The 18,212-nt window shown below is 28.9% G+C and overlaps 2 protein-coding genes across 5 annotated transcripts in view; both read right to left on the bottom strand.

Moving 5' to 3' along the window:
* The window catches only part of LOC113377471 (puratrophin-1-like), a 39,491-nt gene extending 38,100 nt beyond the window's left edge, over positions 1 to 1,391 (bottom strand). For all 4 annotated transcript variants that reach the window (XM_026617801.1, XM_026617803.1, XM_026617802.1 and 1 more), the window contains exon 1: positions 185 to 1,391. In XM_026617801.1, coding sequence (XP_026473586.1) covers positions 185 to 945 — 761 coding nt within the window. In that variant the 5' untranslated portion in view covers positions 946 to 1,391. The remainder of the gene's footprint in view (positions 1 to 184) is intronic.
* A 674-nt stretch (positions 1,392 to 2,065) lies between these two features.
* On the bottom strand, positions 2,066 to 15,160 carry LOC113377469 (retinol-binding protein pinta-like). Its single transcript, XM_026617798.1, has 6 exons — positions 14,964 to 15,160; positions 12,592 to 12,751; positions 5,593 to 5,764; positions 3,777 to 3,977; positions 2,669 to 2,771; positions 2,066 to 2,274 (listed from the first exon to the last, which is right to left on the bottom strand). Exons 1-6 carry the CDS (start codon positions 15,106 to 15,108, stop codon positions 2,123 to 2,125), a joined length of 933 nt encoding a protein of 310 aa, XP_026473583.1. The 5' UTR covers positions 15,109 to 15,160; the 3' UTR covers positions 2,066 to 2,122.
* Positions 15,161 to 18,212: the final 3,052 nt, after the last annotated feature.

The raw sequence follows: 18,212 nt of genomic DNA, 5'->3' as shown, positions 1-18,212 counted from the left end.
TCGCACCTGTGTACGTGCCTGCAGTTGCAATATATTTCCTACATAGAGAAATGTGCATCAATAAAAGTAGATTTTGTAAACATTGTTATTATGATCACGCACTTGTATTGAACGAGCGTATGTAGTTTTATTTAGAGTTATAATGCAAAGAATAAATTCCAATGACATAATATGTAACACTTACTGCAAAATCGCAGATTTTCTATTGTCCTCAGCATTATCGGACGATGTTCCATTATTATTGCAATTTGTATCAAGGATCACATCTTTATTCACAATTTCACTTTCACTAAAACCAGAAACTTTTCTAACGGATTTAGCTGCACCGAGCATCCTGTCTATTTCATTGTTGAGATCATTACGCAGCTCTTCGATAGAATTTTTTGTCGGCTCATTTTTCTGTTTTATTCCATTCAAGGGTTCGAGGTCTTCATCCGGAACTCCCGGAAATACGTTATAGAAACCGTAATCCTGGCGCGAATTCTCCTCGGAAGGATCTGTTGTATAATCTTCTGATAAATCTGTGGAATTCACGGTCATTGCATCAGTCGTTCCACTATTATCAGAGTTTTCATCTTTCGCATTGCTTGCATCTGACTCGTTATTATCACTTTTACCGCTGATTTGGCTAGTTACGTCGTCTTCTTTTGGGAGCCGATACTTGGAGTACACGTGATTCGAAGCCGTAGTTGCGCTTGGAGCCGCTGTATCGGCGCCGGCCGTGAGACGCTCGAAGAACTGACAGCGCTGCGAGATCATGCCCTTTTTGGCGGGCCGACGCGCGGTCCAGCTGCTGATCGGCCGTGCTCCTGTGTTTCTCAAGCTGCCCCGAGATGCGCGATTTTCCGCCATGCCACGCTTATATACGCTAGGTTTAAAATACTTTTGCGGTGACGGCGACCGCGACGAATTCATCTCGGTGCAGTTTCGCGTAATAACCGACATCAGGAAACCGACCAAAAACAATAACGCACCAGACGATGCACGTTCAGTACTGGCCGCTCAATGCTCATTGCAAATCATACCGTGAATTGATAAACATGATAGCATAGTGCTATCTTATCTACTGACAACAAAGGAGAGAAGTTTATAGCTTTCTATGTCGCACCGCTTTAATATGATCGTTGTTTTCAAATGTCGTCATTCTTTTAGTCTAAAATTAACAATCTCAAAACACACTGAGCGTACAGTACACTTGTATAGAAAGAATATCACCAGTGTCTAAATATAATATTAGTAGATCGTGGATAAAAATATATAATCCAATGTATCGTACATGAACACTGCACGGCACAAACGTGGTGTGTGGTATGGAACAAACGGATAACTGAAGTCCAAAAGGTTCCACCACTTGACAACTACTGAGCGTCAGTACAGCAGCATTGTGTCTCGTTGCATACACTTCTGAGATAGACAGCTTGCTCACGTGCTATTGGCTTGCGTCAATTTAAAGTAATATTATATTTATTCTAATTACACAGATGGAGCCTCTAATTTTTGAGAATTTATATGCATAAATTTGATACATGAACGCGGATCATTTATTGAAATCTATATATTGTGTATTGGTTGCTGAAATTAATAAAATAAACACTTTTAGAATTTTGTTGCAAATGGATTTTGAATTGGTACAATGAATTTTGAAAGCGTTACTTTTGTCAAATTTGAAAATAAATGAATTTTTATCATTCTAATTTAATCAACTCGCCTACTAAATTATCTTAACGGCTATCATTTATTTATGGCAATACATATTAATACGCAACAAGGACTTTCCATATAAAAGCTTCAATTTGGTCTTCCCTCAAGCCCTACAAAACGATCTCATGTTCTAGAAGATTCTAAATGAGTGCAGTAGTACGTTTGTAAGCAATTACTTTGAGAAGTGGAAAAAAGCAGAATGACAATGGCTCAAGCACCAGATTATAAAGTCAATAAATAAAATAATAATTTAAAAAAACTTTGAGAAAAATCACTCCCATTCAAAAACCTTTATCATTGGTGTAACTATAAGATAAAATATATCAATTAATACCAGATTCGTGTTTTAATAAAATAATTATTGCTTAAGAAATATATTTTATTTATGAAAATCTATATTAAAATTACAAGCAACAAAAAATCAATCAACATTCAACTTTCGGAACGATCCTTCTATTCCAAACAGGTCTTCAGATGTTTTGGGTTTTCCAGCTCTTTTACATTCATCTGTACCATAGTTGTCCTCTTCTTTGAAGTATGAGGCACTTTTAGTTAGCCGATCAACCCACATATCTGAATAATGACATTACATTTTTATAACATCATTATCAAAAAAAAAACTTGAAAATGTACGTTGTATTAATAATATCGACATTTTGTTGTCTCAACCATAGTTAAGAACATCAAAGTTAAGACATTATTAATTGTAAGAAGTATGGTTTGTAAGTACTGATTTGGCAGCCGATTAATAAGTGTTAAGATTACTTCATAAGTACATTATTATGAAAGTTATGTTTAGATTATTCTATAAGTAATTTTTCTTTCTCATATATTTAAAAATACATAACATTTCCCTAACAATTTAGTGTTAAGAGAAAAAAAGAAAATTTATTGAGTTTTCATACTCTAAAATGACAAATTATTATTATTTATGTATTATACCCTTATCATAATGTTTATAATATACCTGTGATTTCTTGAAGCGTTCCTGCTTCGCCTCCATATTCTTTAGGTAACAGTTTTTGAGGAATATGTTTATATAAAGACTCCAAGCTGCTATGCGTAAATAACTGAAATAAAATTTAAAAAATACACGTATATTTAAAACAATAAGGAGACTAATTGGTATTGGTATTTTGCCTTGAGACAAGTTACACTAACTTCCTTATATGTGTAAATAATCGACTTAATCAATAAAAAATAAATTAATTTATGAGTGACTAAAAGTATTCCGAGTGGATTTATTACACTTTCATTGATAACGAACGAACACGTTAACTCGGAGAATTTTCTGAAAGCAAATTTTCACAAATCAACAATTTTATAATTGAACCAGTTTTCGTAGGACTTTAGTGGTTTTGTATGTTCATTAAAACTAAGTAATCTATCATTATACCAAGTAAATCATCTAATTTTAATTTTAACAAATGCCAAAAAAACGATACAAATTTTTGCAAACTTTGAAGAGTTTTTAAAATTAATTGACTTGTCGCAGGGCCGTAATATTTTAGTATGATCTATAAGACTATGGTATTATGACTACCGTAAAAAAAATCAAAATCGTCGAAAAAAAAATTTTTAACAGTTTATTACAAAAAAACAGCTTAGCAGATCTTTACCAAAAACTAATCAGGTCGATTTCCAACCAATATCTTTAGAACAGTTTTTGAATTTTCAAAATCGATTCAGAATTGCGGGCTAAAACGTGAACAAAAAATTTTCCACTATTCTGCGATTCACAAAGAAATGGCTTGGCAGATCGTCGCGCAAAATTTTGAAATCGGTTCAGCTGTTTTTGAGAAAACGTCGATTTACGGCAAAAAATCTACACATACACGTATGCACACGCACATACTTTTTCCAAATTTGGTCTCATTCGATTCAGAATGACTTGAAACGTCCAGAAAACATAAAATTAGAGAATCGGATTTTTTTTATGAAAACATAAACTTCTCCTTCGGAAAGTTGATTATATATCGTAATGTATTTGAATGGTTAAATTTGTTTTAGATTCGCCAATAAATATTTTTATGCTAAAGAGCGTTGAACGTGTAAATATAGCTCTGAAGACCTACCCGGCTCTTATTTTTCTCGTTCATAAAACTTCGGAATAAGTTAAGTATTTGATCAACGCCAGACGGCAGGTTAATGTAATGAAGCCCTTTTTGCCTCAACGGCGAAGCCTCCTGCCCCAGCGCGGTCATTTTTTTTACTATACTGGGCGTCATCTGGGTCAAGTGCGATAGGGTGACATTTGCTAGATCCAGTATTGCAATCTGAAAACAATATTTTTTTTAAAAAAAATTGGTATATCGAGTGCAATCAGAACTACGCGTTCTATAAGCTATTTTTGTTGAACATTTCTTAGCCTAGTATTTCTATAGAAGGCATCCCAGCGGTTAACCATTATATTTTATGTGAGTATTATATTAGATTTTATGTGAGTATTATATTATATATGGACTAGTTGGTGATAGCTCACTTCCGAATCGATTACGCCACCGCTATGCCGAAAACAACATGGCGAAATTATAATTCAACAACTTTTTTATTTTATTTTTTATTATTATATTTTTCACAGCAATAAGAACCTTACGTCCTATGAGCTGTTGGGTTGAAACTTCTCCTTACTTCGTATTTTTTTAGATGGTAACCCAATTGTTAATCCATCCATATTTGATGATTTTTGTTATTAGAATTAATTTAATAGAGCTGACTTTTTATTGGTGCAGCAATGCCAGACAAGGGCTATTTTCACTTGGAAACATATTGCTATCTATATTTCATTCATCAACTTACCTATAAATTTGCGATCAAAACAAATGATACCATTATGCACGTTCAAATAATATTGATTCAAATAAGACCGATATCAAGAATAATAAGAATAACATACGAGTTTACATTTGCCACGCTTTTAATCAGTTCATATCTTTAAACATTTTGATATACTGAGGTATATTTTAAACAAATAGATGAATGAAATGAAGCTTAATAACATGTTTTTTGCATATCTTGCTTCAATAATAGCACGAAGAAAATTTGATAAAAACAAGATATAATCTTGAAAAGCATAACATGAATTAAAATATATCTTAAAAAAACATATTTATTTTTCTAGACCATTTCCTGTCATCGTTAGATGATATAAATAGTTTCGGAGAAAACGTACAATATATCTGCAATATTACAATTGTCAGTGGTTATGAATAAATAAGTAATACGCAAAAATATGGAAAAAATACATATAAAGTAATAACTTTTAACTCTTTTTTGAGAATACTGACTAAACGATGCATGCGAGGCAAATTCGAAATATGTATTCAATACAAGTAATGTCTATTGTTTCTTTCAACAGCAAATTAGACTATTCATTATATATATAGCTATGTATATATATATATATATATATATATATATATATATATATATATATATATATATATATATATATATATATATATGTATATAAATTTCTAAATGATATTACTATACGAAAAATTCCAAAATATAATTTCTATTATGTTTAATTATTACTTAATACAAATCAAGGTTACTCTACCTTGCATATATATACAAATATAATTGTAAGCATTATAAGCACATGAAAGTATTAAAGGACGTTTTCCGTGTAGCTTAATATCTATATGAAAAGGTATAGAATACAAAATTTGGTAAATTTACATACCTCAAAGATTTTCATCTAAAACAGCATAAGTTATTTATCCTGCTTTTATAGTATTGTTTGAATGCGAAATTTTTTGTATAATTTTAAGATTAATTACAAATTATAACGTGTTCATTAATTTTAGTCATCTATTTGTTCATAAAAAGCGCAGTTCAGAAAGTTGCTTAAAAACAATGCTAATTTTGATATATGATATTACTCACATTTCCCGCAACAATCATATTATCATCGTGGTTGATCATATAATCTTGCATCATAGTGCTAACTCTCAAAACATCGATAATTGAGTTTTTTGCAGGATCATAAGCTGCTGGCCTAACTAAAGACAATCGAGGACCAGCAGGGCCATCTGTCAATGGGAGAATTAAACCCACACTGAAATAAGGAATAACTAGCTGTAAGTGGAATTCTGTCTTAAGGCAATTAGGGCATCGTGCCTTAAGGCAAATTGCTGGAACTTCCCGTACCAAAAATTATTATTTTTTTTAAAAACGATTAACATTTTTAAAAAAAATTTACTTCGAAAAAATAAGATTTTTGACAAACTATAAATTGGACAAAAAATTACTTTTTTTTAAAAAAATTTTTTTTTTAAAAAAAATTTTTTTTAATTTTTTTTTTTTGAAAAAAAAAATGTTTTCTTTATTTTGACATATTTTGGAAGATCTGAACTTGTTTTTCAAAGCAATCGCACTGCTTTAACTGCATAGAGACAAAATATAAAGCGCGTATGCGCGGCGTCGCTGTCTAACGGGTAAACATTGATACGGAACCCATAGGAAAATAAACAAAATTTATACTTATTGTTAAAATCTCTATAAAATATCTAAAAATTTGATGTGCATATGTCTAATGATCATTTTTGACCGCCAAATGGCATTTTTTTTTACTTTTTTCGTTAGATCTCCGAAACCGCTAGACCTGCCTTTATGAAAATTTGATCAATTCTTTATCTTGTCAATACAAGTAAAATGTTTTTTGAATTATTAAAATCGGACGCTCCGTTCTCTTAAAAACTGAGTTACCGTTTCCGGTACTTTTTGCCCCGTATTTCCGAAACGGCTAGACCTGCCTTCGCCAAAAACTAATCAGCACGTCTCCTTATCAATACGAATCGAATGTTTTTTGAATTATTCAAATCGGTTGATCCGTGTTCCCGAAATCGTCGACGAAAATTTGTATCCGCACATACATACACACACGCACACACACACACACACACCCACACACACATACATCCATTTTTTCTAAGGTATGCCAAAATGTTCAGAAACCTCTGAAACGTAAAGATATATAAAAATTTTTATTTTCGATTTTTTTGCGATTACTATAACTTACCCTACGGGAAGTTAAAAATGTTAAATTATTAATATTTTGTTTATTAACTTCCCGTAGGGTAATTTGTAGTAATCGCAAAAAATGGAAAATAAAATATTTTATATTTCTTACGTTTCAAAGGTTTCTGAACATTTTGGCATACTGTAGAAAAAAATTGATATCTGTGTGTGTGTTCAGATACAAACTTTTGCCGATGATTTCGGAAGCATGGATCAACCAATTTGAATAATGTATAGCCTCATGTCTCAAGGCAAATTGCTGGGACTTCCGTAACGAAATATTCGAGAAATATTAAATGTTTTCAAATAGATTATTATACAAATGTACATGTTTACAGAAAAGTATATAAACAAAACTTAATCAATATACTTTAAAATGAAGATCATTGTTTAATATTTATAAGAATTGTAAAAACTGAATAGCAATGTTAACTAGCTGTAAGTGGAATTCTGTCTTAAGGCAATTAAGGCATCGTGCCTTAAGGCAAATTGCTGGAACTTCCCGTACCAAAATTTTTTTTTTAAAAACGATTAAGATTTTTGAAAAAAATTTACTTTGAAAAAATAAGATTTTTGAGAAACTATATATTGGACAAAAAATTACTTTTTTTTGAAAAAAAAAAATTTTTTTTATTTTTTTTTTTAAAAAAAAAAATGTTTTATTTTATTTTGACATATTTTGGAAGATCTAAACTTTTTTTCAGAGCAATCGTACTGCTTTAACTGCATAAAGACGAAATATCAAAGCCCGTAAGCGCCGCGTCGCCGTCTAACGCGTAAACATTGGTACGGAACCCATAGAAATGTAAAAAAAATTTATACTTATTGTTAAAATCTCTATAAAATATTTGATAATTTGATGTGCATATGTCTAATGATCATTTTTGACCGCCAAATGGCATTTTTTTTTTACTTTTTTCATCAGATCTCCGAAACCGTTAGACCTGCCTTCATGAAAATTTGATCAATTCTTTATCTTGTCAATACAAGTAAAATGTTTTTTGAAATATTCAAATCGGACGCTCCGTTCTCTTAAAAACTGAGTTACCGTTTTCGGCACTTTTTGCCCCGTATCTTTGGAACGGCTAGACCTGCTTTCGCCAAAAACTAATCAGCACGTCTCCTTATTAATACGAATCGAATGTTTTTTGAATTATTCAAATCGGTTGATCCGTGTTCCCGAAATCGTCGACGAAAATTTGTATCCGCACATACATACACACACGCACATACATACATACATACATACATACATACATACATACATACATACACACACACACACACACACACACACATACATCCATTTTTTCTAAGGTATGCCAAAATGTTCAGAAACCTCTGAAACGTAAAGATATATAAACATTTTCATTTTCGATTTTTTTGCGATTACTATAACTTGCCCTACGGGAAGTTAAAAAAATTATTTATTTAAAGTATATAAGTGAGCTTTGAAACTTTAGCCAAAATTAAAATAAAAAAAAAATATTTTAGATAAAAAAAAATCTCTGAACAAAAGAACTAGATTTTGAAATTAAAAAAATAATCCGTTACTGTTTCGTCAACACAAACAGAAAGTTTTCTGAATCATTCTAATCGGATGCTAAATTCTATCAAAAGCTGCCATTTTTTGCACATTTAGCACCCTATCTTCGAAATGGCTGGACCTGCCTTTGCCAATCACCACTTCTCTCGATCATTACAAATTGACTGTTTTTTGGATCATTCAAATCGGATATTCCGTTCTCTCAAAAACTCAATTTTCATTTTATGCGCTAAAAACATAGGTAAGTTAAAAAAAAAATCGATTCGTATTGATGGGAAGACGTGCTGATTAGATTTTTGGCGAAGGCGAAGGTTCATTCGTTTTGAAGATACGAGCGTTCAATTTTAATCGTATTGACAAAATGAAGAACTGATTATATTTTTAGAGATGCAGGTCCAGCGGTTCTGAGATTCAATAATATTCAATAAAAAAAATGCCATTTGGCGGTTAAAAATGATCACTAGACATATGCACATCAAATTACCAGATATTTTATAAATTTAGATTATATAATAAGTATGAACAGGGCCGGTCCTGGGGTCCTTAGCGCCCGCATGCAACTTTTTTTCTAGCGCCCCCCCCCTATTAATTTTCACCGTTTTAACAGTTTATCATTAAAATTATATAAATATTTACATATGTTTTAAAAATTAATTTTTAATTATTCTGGATTTGGTGCACAAAAAAATAGATATAATCTAAAAGCGTAAAAAATTTATTGATTTTAAATTTATTTAATATTATATCAATAAATAAAACAATCACTATCATAATTTCACATTTTAGTAATATTCAATATGTAGTAAATTGGTTAAGGATGTAAGTTCGACTACCATAGCAAAAGAATTAATATTTTTGTTAGATTAAAGTTATAGAATTTAAGAAATGCATTTTGATATAAAGATCTTGATATCAAAATAATAAATACTATTTTTGAAATGCATTTCTTAAATTCTATAACTTTAATTTAATAAAAATATTAAGTGAAATAAATAAATTAATTTTTAATTATTCTGGATTTGGTACACAAAAAAATAGATATAATCTAGAAGCGTAAAAAATATATTTATTTTAAATTTATTTAGAAAATCGATGCGATTCGGGGGTTGTTTATATATTATTTTTAACGTATGTGCAATATTAATATTTAAAAAAACTAGCATTTAATTTTCAAACATAACACTCGTATTTCATGTTGGATTTTTAAATTTTAATTTAATTTAATTTTTCATCACTTACAATATCCAAAATTGCGTCGTAAACTTCTTCTCCTTATTGATATCGTAAGAGCCGTCATATTCAGAGTATCAGCTTGTTGTTTTAAAGATACATTTTTAACGTATTTTAGAAGTATTGACCAAAAATCAGTAAAAAATGCAAAGAAATTACACATTTCTGATTATATTTGATATGTTTTATTTCTGTATAGTTAATAATTATTAAATTTAGAGTATGGACAACACTAGATATAAAACAAGCCTTAAGATTTTTGTTCCAAAGTAAATTTTGCTTCCATTTTTCATATTTGTTCCACGCATGTCTTCAACATTCAAAGTTCAACAAATGCAAAACATTTGCAACAAAAGCAAAAGTTACAATTCAATTTCTCGGAATAAACAAGTAATTTTCTAAGCACTGACTCTCAATTTTTTACAATTTGTTTATATTTTTTAACAAGTTCCGATTCAACTAAATCAGCTTGCAATTTTTCGTCAATAATGCCCAATAATTTAAAACTTCGTAGGTTTGCGCTTACGGGATTGAACACTAGATAATTTCTTTTCCGATTCCACGGTAACTTCAAACAAAGAAAAAAATGAATAAGTAGATTAAGCAATAAACAGAGCTGTTATTTACTAATTTGCAGAATTGTTAATCGGTTAATTGTTTCTACTGATATCACATTGCAAAATAAATATGCTTTTTGTATCTCCGCATCTCTAGTTAAGTTAAATTATTTATTATAATTTATTAAATATTCTAGATTTTAAATAAATAATTCTAGATTTTATTATAAAAAAATATAAATATTATATTATAAATTTAATTTCCGAAACTCGTTTTGGCGCCCCCTAAGACTTGCGCCCGCATTTTTTGCATGCATCGAATGCAAGGCAGGACCGGCTCTGAGTATGAATTTTGTTGACATTTTTATGGGTTCCTTACCAATGTTCATGCGTTAGACCGCGACACGGCGCTTACGCGCTTCGATTTTAGTCTCTAAAACAGTTACGCAGCGCGATTGCTTTGAAAAAAATCATAATTTTCTAAAAATTTCAAAACAAAAAAAATTCAAGTTTTTAAAGAATAACAATTTTCTTCAAATATCTCAAGATTTTCAAAATTCTAATTTTTTCAAAGTTTTAAAGCTTTTTAAAAATTTTAATTTTGGTAAGGAAATTTCTACCAATTTGCTTACTACACATTTCCAATCCAACCAATCTCACTACTGCTTGACATCAGTCTCTCCAAGACCGTTTGGTTCAAGAGGCAAACATCTACTTGCTAAAGCCACGGAGAAACCAAATTTATGAATAACAACAAATATTTTTATACAAAAACCTGTTTAAAATAATATTTATCACCTTATCCAACTAATGCTTATTATTTTTAGTTCAGATTAAACGATTCGTTCGAATATACCAAACCACTACCTATATTTCATTTATTTGCGTATGGAATATAATTATTTAAATAATTTTAAAGTTTGTTGATAGAATGTGTCTTAATCTTGTATATAATCTAGTACAGAATAATATATTAGTCATGCTATTTGCACACACTCATGATAAGGTTAAATTGCAATCAAAGTCTTAACACTTGCACGAATGTTTATTTAAGATTTGTAATTACGTTTTCACATTATAAGAAATGCTTGAATAAAATCACACCTTATTAATAAATAACTTTGATATTATTCATATTTTGTGATTTATATAGCGTGTTTGTTATGATTTCTTATATGTCGTTATAAAAATGGCAATAATTTATTTACAAATTCTTCAATATCCATTGAGTTTTCTTTGTATTGGTAGCTGTTGATACACATTCCTTAACCTAGTGTTTGTGTTCCTAGAAGTCAACCTAGAGGTTCTTTCTTTCTATATAATAGACGTTGATCTCATTCTGGTGAAATCATATTGTATAAGGTAGAGCTGGGTTTAAATGTCCACGGGTAAAAAGATCCACTACCATTATTCGTAAAACAAGTAATAGATGGTATCCTTAACTTCCCGTAGGGCAAGTTATAGTAATCGCAAAAAAATCGGAAATGAAAATATTTATATATGTTTACGTTTCAAAACTTTCTGGACATTTTGCCATACCTTAGAATAATTGGATGTATGTGTGTGTTTGTACTCGTGTTATTATAGTGTTATTACTATTTCATTGTGAATGACATAACTTATATAGACGCACGAAGTCTATATGTGCGTGCGTGTATGTGTGTGTGTGCGGATACAAATTTTCGTCGACGATTTCGGGAACACGTATGAAGCGGTTTGAATAATTCAGAAAACATTCGATTCGTATTGATAAGGAGACGTGCTGATTAGTTTTTGGCGATGGCAGGTCTAGCCGTTCCGAAGATATGGGGCAAAAAGTGCCAAAAACGGTAACTCAGTTTTTAAGAGAACGGAGCGACTGATTTGAATAATTCAAAAGTCATTATACTTGTATTAACAAGATAAAGAATTTTCATGAAGGCAGGTATAGCGGTTTCGGAGATCTAGTAAAAAAAGTAAAAAAAATGCCATTTGGCGCTCAAAAATGATCATTAGACATATGCACATCAAATTATCAGATATTTTATTTAGATATTTAATTTTTATAGAGATTTTAAGTATTAAATTTTTCTATGAGTTCCGTATGTAATGTCTATCCGTTAGACGGCGACGCGGCGCTTACGCGCTTTGATATTTCGTCTCTATGCAGTAAATTAGTATGATTGGTTTGAAAAAAAGTTCAGAATTTCCAAAATATTTCAAAATAAATTTTTCTTCAAAAAGTCTTTTTTTTTTCAAAAAAAAGTAAGTTTGTCAAAAATTTATAGTTTCTCAAAAATCTAATTTTTTCAGAGCAATTTTTTTCAAAAATGTTAATCTTTTTAAAAAAAATAATTTTTGGTACGGGAAGTTCCAGCAATCTGCCTTAAGGCACGATGCCATGCGCCCCACTAGTTTTTTATTAAACGTGTTTGTGACCTCCATCGGGTCAACATTCAAATTAAAGTGCGGCTCAAAGCAGTTAGCTCTCATTATCAATTGAATAAATTGCAAATGAGTATATTTACAAAAAGGTATTAATTTATGACTAACCCAAGTTTCATGACCTCTATCGTTTTGGCATCGGTGGGGTCTCTATTTCGAATAAACTCTGGAACTGCACTTCTCATCGCGTAATATAAATCAATTTTTTCCTTGGCACGCTGCAAACTGAATTTGCAACCACGCAAAAAAGTCACAAGACTTTGGTCATCTGAAAAAAATTAATATATATTTAAAAATAATAAAAAATTATTTTAAATCACTTAATATTTATCTGCTTGATGATAATAAATGGAAATTGAATGCATGTTATTGTATTATTAATGATTTATATATATTAGTACAAATGTAGCGCTATTTTACTAGATAATATTTTACATAAAACGTTTTACGAATATATTTTTTTTCTTCTAAAAATTTTTATTCATAAAATACAAAAAAATAATGTTTTTTTCTTCAACGCAAAAAATTTAAAGAAATTTGTTTAAAAAATTTGTATCTTTGTTACTGTTAATTATTTTCAAAGCTTCTCAGAGCCGTTTTTCAGAAAAAAATCCTATTTTTAATATTTGTTAATGTTAATAATTCAATAATTAACATAATAATAAGTTTCAATATTTGTTAATGTTAATTATTCTCAGATGTTCTCAGAACTGTTTTTCAAATCAAAGATATTTGATTTTGATTTGATCAAAAATAATAGTGTTTTTATTCAAATAAGGTATTTGCATTTTGACAATGCAATACTATGGTATTCTAATTTCTCCCAATATTTATATATATATATATATATATATATATATATATATATATATGCATATATACCTATTGTAGTTTCAGAATAATAGATTTCTTTCCATAATATGAGATATATTAAATTATACGAAAAAATTACTGAGAAGGTCAGACACACTAATTACTAAATTACAAATCACAAAGAGTATATTACATTACACCATTAGAGTGAGTATGCATTATGTACTTAAAGAAATTCAAAGCATAATTTAATATCAGTTTTAAAAATTAATATCAAGTTTTATATTTCCACCGATACGAGAAATATTACTTCAAAAATATCATAAATTAATTCTACATATGATTAGTTACGAATTGTGACTTGCAGAAATAACAGCTTTGTATTTTACTCCTCCAAGTTTTTACAATTTATTGATTTAGTTGAATATTATATATATATATATATATATATATATATGCATGTTATTTATATAATTTGAAAAAATGATTTATTTATAATTTAAATCTTAAAATTTTGTCTTAAGGCAAGTTGTCTGATCAATAGTAATTGATCTTTAAAAACTTTGAAAATTGTGACGACACAATTTCATCTGTTTATTTTGAAAATAAACATTTAGTTTTACATTAAATACTTATTAAAACGATTCAATAGTTCATAATATAATTGATATTCTGCATGTTATATTTATGTGAGAATTACAAAGTTTGATGAATTTTTATAATCAAAACATTTTTCGTAGATCTATAATATTTTTAGTATGTATATTAAAACCAAAAACTCAAATTTTTACACTAATTTTCATTAAATTTGCCACAAAACATTTAACAATTAACTTCAAAAACATGACCCGGCTTTTTTTCAGAAAAACTAATCAGTACGATCCCGATATCAAGGTATGCGAAGGTATGAATTTAAAAAATCCTATTTTTGACAAAAGCGTTGGCAAATTTTTTTTAGTTATCTGCCAATTATAAAAAAATTGTTGGGTCTATGAAATTATCGCCCAAAATTAAACAAAGCAGGTTCTTATGCGGTTTTATCAAGTGGCCTAAAATCGGTACAGCCGTTTTGGAAAAAAATAGTTGACAAAAAGTAAAATTTTAGCTTACATACATATACTTTTTCCAAGTTTAGTGTCCAACAATTCACAATAATTTGAAAAGTTGATAAAACACAAAATTAATAAATCGAATTTTCGGGCGAGAACATAAAATTTTTCGTTGGGAAGTTAATGATTTCATGATTATAAAAAAATTCTTTTAAAAACAAAAACATAAAAAATAATAAGTTTAATGCAATTTAAATAAAAAAATTATAAAATGGATGGATGGTAAAAAATAAAAATCTATATAAAAAAATCATTTAATGCAAAAGGTTTAATGAAATTGAATTTAAAAAATGCAAAAATTGATGGATGGTAAAAAGTAAAAATCTATGCATCCTATAGATAAACAAAATTAGTATAACAAAATTAAATGTTTAATGTCTTGAACTTATTTTTGAATCATGTATTCGAAATTAGTAAAGCATATTCAATATTATATTATGAATTAAATTTTAAAATATATTTCAAATATAATATTATAATTATTTTGTGATGCATGTTTAATGATTATATGGCAAATAATTTTGTAATTAAGATCAAATTGATACTATTATCGCTCACCTGTTCGAGCTTTGATGTGCGGTTGCTTTTTGAGCCAATCCTTCAATGCTTGAAGATCCTCTTCCAGCCTGGCTGAATTTTCACCTAATTCTTTTTCAGCTTTTTCCTGTAAAGCAGGACTTAAGGGCCTTATACTCGGTGCCATTCTATTTTATAAAATTTGAAAAAATCACAAATATTATAATATAAACCTAACTGGAATAAGATTTTGATTGACTGAAGTACCCCGGTCATGAAACATACATTTCATTATTTATCAATAATAGATTAGATAAACGATTGATATTCCAAAGATTTTAAAAACCAAATTACGTTAGCGATGAAAAAGTTATCAGTCACGAAAAGCCAAGATTGGATAACATGATAATTGCAAATACAGAATCGATAATACGGTCTATATCTTCAGTTAATCTCATGACTTAAAACCTTGTTTATAACATGGATAACGTTTAGAAAATCACTATTACGATATAATACAATTTACTAACACAGTACATATAACAAAATGGAATTGTCAAACTTTATAAGTAATGTCGATGAAAAATGTCAAAATTATATACTGAGACATTTTATTTCCAAAATGTACCTTTAAATAATGAAATCTACCTCTCTTGTATAATACGCTTACACTGTACAATAACATTTACTTGATTATAATTTGATAAATTTTCAACCTACTTGTTAAATATGAACTAGTACAATACAAAAGTTAATGATAAAATCTTTTACCCGACTATATATTTTTAACAAATCGCAACATACTAATGAACTTAAAATTAAATATGAAAATTTAATGAACTAAAAAATAAATTTACATACGTCATTGTAATTATATTAGTGCGAAAGTGTATTTAAATGACGCCAAACCTTATACTTTAGATCACTTAGATTACACTTTTTATCAACATTGTTGTTTGTTTACATGGTCTTCCGAATAAATATGTATTTGTACATTTACATTTTCAGACATAATAAAATTAAATTAAAAAACCGTGCCTTTTTAAACATATTTTACCATAGTAAACAACTAATTACATTGATTTATTAATTTATTCCATAGCAAATCGTCATCAAAAATAAAAAATCAAGCTGTTTTCAAAGCTAATTTATTAGTAACCATAAAATATTTTACCATATTTTGAAGCTGTCCATCAGAAATTAGGCATTTAGGCACTTCCAGAAGAATAAAAACAGGTTGACTCAACATCCTAATAGCCCAGCAAGGAAGTTGTTAGATGAAATTAATAATAGAGAAAATAAAAAAAAATCTAATAACCTATTTTATAAGTAAGTGAAAATCCATAATACCTATTCTATTTTTGTAATATCATCGATTTAAAGAGCTGGGTCACTGTACATACAACATTTAGATTTGATTTTATATACTTTACTAAAACAACTAATAGTTTATCGAAGTATAGTAGAACTTCTTTACCTTTCTATACAACTATACTACTTGATCGGATAAATAAATGAATAATAAACAACGATTTTGTTGCTAGTCTAAGTCGTCTTTCGGTTCTGAAATAAAATAAAAATTTAAAAGTTTAAAAAAAAATTATAACAGCCCAATCAATATCAACCTCAATTGTCAACATTATCTGCAAAGCCAAATTTTATCGTGCTATAAAGTACGAATATCAATAACTAATACACAAAATAGTCAGTAAAATTAAAAAAAAATAGTAAATTAGAAAATAGTAAAAAATAGAAAATAGTAAAACTTACAAAGGTGTACAAAGAAAAGGTCAAAGGTAAAATACTGCATTAGTATTGTTGAAAGACTATAATATATAATAATTCTTGCTAGTTCGTAAAAAACCTTTAATTCATCTTAATAAATCCATTTTAACTAGTGTTGGATGGCATTATGCCTTAAGACAAATTGCTGGAACTCACCGAACCACAATTTAAAAATGTATAGGCTATCAAATTTTTGGAATTTTTTTTTTTTTCAAAACGGTAGTGCTTCACAAGTGCCACTTTGGAGTATGACTGTTAATAATAATAATTTTTGGCATAAAACGTATATAAATGTAAACTAAAGTACATATTACTACAATCTCTTTAACATATTGACCATTGAATCATTCAAATCGGTTGATCCGTACTCTCGAAATCGCGAACGAAAATTTGTATCCAAACATACATAATTACATACTGCATGCGCACATACACACATACATCAATTTTTTCTAAGATAAACTAAGATGTTCACAAGGTTTTAAAATGTAAAAATATGCAAAAATTTTCATTTCATATTTTATTTGCGATTACCATACCAAATGGCATTGTGTTTACAAACTAATCAACAACATGTCTCCCCATTGGAATCGAATGACTTTAAATCATTCAAATCGGTTGATCCGTGCTCTCAAAATCGTAGACGATAATTTGTATCCAAACATACATAGATACATACTACATACAAACATACACACATAGATCATTTTTTTCTAAGATAAGCCAAGATATTCACAAGGTCTTAAAATGTAAAGATATGCAAAAAAAATATTTTATATTTTTTGCGATTACTATAACTTAACCCTACGCTAGTTAATTACAACTTGTATAAAATTACATGAAATAATTTTGATGTATTTGTTCATGCAATCCACCACCTTCAAAATAATGAAATAAAAAATATAATTAATTTACTAATTTCTAAAACCGCCTAATTATACTTTTAAATATTATACTTGTAAGTATTCTTGTATATCTAGTTATATTTTGTTGACTGGCTGCTTCCATCTATGTAGATGCAAGTGAATTTATAAGGGTGCAAAATATGACTATTGAGAACCTTGTTCTCATGAAACTTTTACCGAAGCCAACATTTAATTTAGACAGGTGACGCCGCGGTTAAAGCTGTAAGAACTGAAATTTAAATTCAGGCGTATTATCTATAAAAAAAAATTCAGTAAAATCTTTCAAATCCATTCGCTTACCGATCACATTTGTGTAATTTGGTTTTCGATCGATTTTTATATGATTTGTGCCTGTTTTGAGCTGATATTTTATATAAGGAATAGGATTTGCCGAGATTTGTGCCTAACTATATAGCTATCTATCGTGAATAATTCTGCCTCGATCAACAAAATCAATCGGAATGATGAACATCCCCACTTAAAAATATATCAAAATTAGATATAAGTCACATTTTGCTTTGAGGCGAGCCGCATAAAACTTCCAATATGTGTAAATCACAATACTTTAGAATAATATGCCTCAGTAAAGACTTAAGTCATA

Source organism: Ctenocephalides felis, unplaced genomic scaffold (assembly GCF_003426905.1).
Source record: "Ctenocephalides felis isolate EL2017-DRISC unplaced genomic scaffold, ASM342690v1 CF-g0.4_SCAFFOLD_01886, whole genome shotgun sequence".
Lineage (NCBI taxonomy): Eukaryota > Metazoa > Arthropoda > Insecta > Siphonaptera > Pulicidae > Ctenocephalides > Ctenocephalides felis.
The sequence above is the reverse complement of the archived record's forward strand: the minus strand, read 5'-3'. Positions and strand labels throughout refer to the sequence as shown.